General features: G+C 55.3%; 1 protein-coding gene across 1 annotated transcript; it reads right to left on the reverse strand.

The window, feature by feature from the left end:
* Nucleotides 1–223: 223 nt before the first annotated feature.
* On the reverse strand, nt 224–2,031 carry SPRG_04423 (hypothetical protein; the record flags this gene model as incomplete). Its single annotated transcript, XM_012343347.1, has 8 exons — nt 224–278; nt 334–440; nt 1,126–1,245; nt 1,290–1,326; nt 1,374–1,513; nt 1,668–1,749; nt 1,808–1,827; nt 1,855–2,031. The coding sequence occupies 8 exons, from the start codon at nt 2,029–2,031 to the stop codon at nt 224–226; spliced, it is 738 nt and encodes a 245-aa protein (XP_012198737.1).
* Between the last annotated feature and the right edge of the window lie 1,835 nt (nt 2,032–3,866).

Below are 3,866 nucleotides of genomic sequence, written 5' to 3' on the forward strand. Positions count from 1 at the left end.
GGTCTAGCTTACATAACGAACAATATCACTTTCATATTTGCGTTCTACTACACACATCTCGGACCGTGCCACGGTACAGCACACTGCGTGGCTTAGACTTCTTACACCCCATGCCGATTTGCTCTGGGTACGCGTCATCGTCCATCTCAAAAACGTATGTCCAACGACAGTGCTTTGTGTAGGATGCACTGAACGCTCGCCATGATCACCTCGCCCGGCAAGCTCATGGACCCGCAAGCTTGCCGGGCGAGGTGATCTTGTCGAGCGTCCAGTGCATCCTACACAAAGCACTGTCGTTGGACAGACATTTTTGAGATGGACGATGACGCGTACCCAGAGTTGATCGGCATCAAGAAACCTTCGATTTTGCCAAAGAATATGAAGGCGGCCTCGTCGGGCTGGCCCATGGTGACCCATGTCGTGTAGGCTCCCGAATCCATCTACCGAAACAGGTTTGGCTTGCGGTCATATTCCTCGTACAGCAACCTATTCACACTTTTGAAAAGACATACGTACTGTCGCCGCCTACTGTGCGAGCCCAAACGCGACAATCGTGTCGTTGAGCATCCCGTTGGACCCCAAGTCCGCCAAGTGCGATTGATGGACATCGACGCGTGGACGTTTGGACAAATCCGGCGGATACTTGAGGATGACGGGGTTGTTGTCTGCACAAACATGCAAGTTAGCAAGAAGCGCGCATCGTTCGTCGTGCCTTGGTTCGTGGCATTCACGACGGCCGGGTTGTCTCCAGGTTCTACGTTGACACGCGAATCACAACAAAGCGGCATGTGTCGTCATACCGTTTTGAGCGGCCTGGTTGACCATCATCGGCTCTTCCTACTCCAGGCCGTCGTCCCCGTCGTCTATTGGTCGATACGCAAGTTGCAAAAGCCCTCTTGCATGCTCCTACTACCTTGGTCGATTTGCGCGTCCGCGACAAGAATGCGACCTAGGTTGATTTGCAAGACGTAAATAAAGCTTCGGGTACAGTCGTCTTTTGTTGATCTGGATCGGGTTGGCAGGCACGATACGACCTAGGACAACGTCGTAAAGAAGCTTTCTGCACCGGACAGTCGAACCATCGTTGCCAAGAGCGAGCCCTTGATGAGAGCAAAACAGCTTCACCCACACGGTCACGCACCAACGGCGATAGTTGGACTTGGAAAACGTCTTGTACGCCACCGCCTTTCTCAGCGGCGCGCAAAAGTCTGGAAACGACGCGCCGCTTCCGAGAACATCGGCGACCTCGTCATTGATACGCTCGACGATCTGCGCGCAGTTCTCAAGACCTCGCGGTTCACGCGGCGGTTGTCGATAAAGTTGCTTCTACACAACGCGATCTCGTGAGGCCTCGTACTGTCATCGCGGGGTACCTTTGCTGCGCGCTTCTTCGGATCGCTCTGCCGACCATCTCGGTCAATTCGGAAAGCCGTTCGCGATCCGAGACAAGTCCCCAGCTGCCCGATGCGACCGTCAAGCACACGTCTTGACGGAACGCCCACAACCCCGTCCCCTAAATCCGATCTTGAGAGGCACGCATAATATCGAGTCCAAGCGATACGCTAAGTCGAGCCGGTCGCGCGCGCTGTCCAAATGCGCGACGATGCCTCGATACCGTTCGACCTGCAGCATTAGCTATGTTCCATCGACGAGTGAGACGCACGCACAAGCACGGATCGGATCGTATGCACCTCGGCTTCGTCTTCGTCGTCCTCGTCGGCTTCATCTTCGTCGCTGCTCTCGTCTTCACTGTCAGGTTGAGGTTCCGCCGAGCATGGTATTGGTGAGCATCGACAGATTGCTGTACCCGCATACCAAGAAGGCGTCCTAAGCAATCGCTTCCATCGCGGCCACGTGCTTCGCGTCGCAGGACGGCGCGTAGTCGCGTTCCCAGCGAAAACGGTCGGCGCCAAAGTATTTCGCCAAAGATTTCGCAAAATCCGTGACGAGGCCCGTAAGGACACGGTCTTTCATCGTTTTGGGACCAATGACACGAACGTCGACCGTGTTGCTGTCGTCGTTGTGGCGCATGAAGACCGCAAGACGCCAATGACATCAACGCATCGATCACGTAGGCATAGGGCGAAGGTGTTGCAGGACTTACCCGTCCTCGTCCCAGGCAGTTCGCCGTTCAACTGGAACTGCGTAAACGCGTTGGAGGCCAGCAGGCAACACGACGCGTGATCCGGGCTCGCACGGAGCAGGGCATGCCGGCATGAGCTTCCGTCGTGTTGATCCCGAGACCAACCGCAGCACAGTGTCGACGTCGTCATACGTTTCGAAGTTGCTCCCAACGCTACGCTCACGTTAGGCCTCGTTTGGCGCAATTGCCGTTGTGCTACGTACTCATGGTCTGGCGGCTCGACCGCGTTGTCGGGCGCGTTGTCGGCAGCGATGCGACGGATCGCGAGCGCTTTTTTCGAGTGGATGTGGATGAACAGCGACGTAGCATGTCGACGTGTTCCCGGACTATGAGCATCCATCCCGGACTATGAGCATCCATCGGCATGAGTCACAGTGCCGCGTACTTTGACATGTCGGCCTGCAGCGCTCCAATCGAGCTTCTCGCGCCCGGGCGTTCAAGAGGTGTCTTGTCCTCGGCCACATCGGCAGGATTGCTGATATTGCGATCGAAAGTTGCGACCCTACGACGAGTCCGTTGTACAGGAGGCTATTAGAGTCGCGTACTTGGTTGATAGATCACCTGTCGAGTCCAAGAGTCTGTTGCGGCACGCGAAAAGGGTGTTCCGCGTCCGTGTCGCCTGGACGAATTGGTGCGCCGCTCGAATTTCGATGATGCGGCCGATCGAGCAACCAGACCAGTACTACATGATGACACAAACATGTAGGAGCGCAATGTCATCGCAGTAGTGAACCTTGATCGCCTTGAAAGCTTCCAGGCTCGCTGCGTCGACCGCGGTTGCACCATCGACGCCGTCCACTTGTGCCTCTTCGTTTAGAGTCGCGGCGATGGCTTCGTTGTCGGATTCGTCGCCTTCACTTGCGTCGCCCTGCTCGTCGACGGGTGGCGCACGTGGTTGCGCTACGAATAGAAATGCCCGCGTTGCATGGGTTGATGAAACGCACCACGGTGGAAGCACAAGTGGGGACCGCCGCCCTCGAAGGTACACAATCGATGCACGACGTTGGAGCAACCTAATCGTTCGTTGACAGAGATCGTCGCATCGAGCGGCACTACCTTGCGTCGCGCACTCATACAGACGTATCGTGTCGACTTCTTGGCAAGCGGGATTGCTGCAGGGCTGCATCTTGTGCGGTGCAAGGATGTGAATTGGACTGATTTTTAATCTTGCAAACTGTATTAGAAGTATGTATACTCGCATGGATTCCCGCGCTTGAGCGATCGCTCGCACTTGATGCATGGAGCTCGGCGGGAATATTTTATTCCATCGCTGATCGCCGTAAGCCCACTTGGTGAAACATCGGTCTGCAGCATCTAAAGAAATAGACGTCCAGTCGTCGGTCGTCATGGTGGCGACCCATGCCGCGACGCTCGTGGCCGCCGCCTTGGCGACTGCTGCATCGTGCCAGCACACGTTGTCCGAATGCTTGTTGTGCTCCACGTGATGGATGCTCGCAAAGAAGAGACAAGTGAGTTAAAAGAGTAAAGTCATTTATTGATCTTGTATATCGCAACAGCTCTCTACCTTTCTGAATCAAACAACCAAGAAGAATACTTCGAGACAAATCTACACGCGCTCTCAAGTACCACTATAAATAATAGTACACAATCTTCGAACTATCCTAAAACGACACCACGGGCCGCAGTGCCTCTATGGGATCCAGCAAGAGAGCCATCACCCGGCGCCTACCAGGCGCTGTTGTCGTTGCCGCCACGGTTGCCG

Source organism: Saprolegnia parasitica (assembly GCF_000151545.1).
Source record: "Saprolegnia parasitica CBS 223.65 unplaced genomic scaffold supercont2.13, whole genome shotgun sequence".
Classification (NCBI taxonomy): Eukaryota; Oomycota; class Saprolegniomycetes; order Saprolegniales; family Saprolegniaceae; genus Saprolegnia; species Saprolegnia parasitica.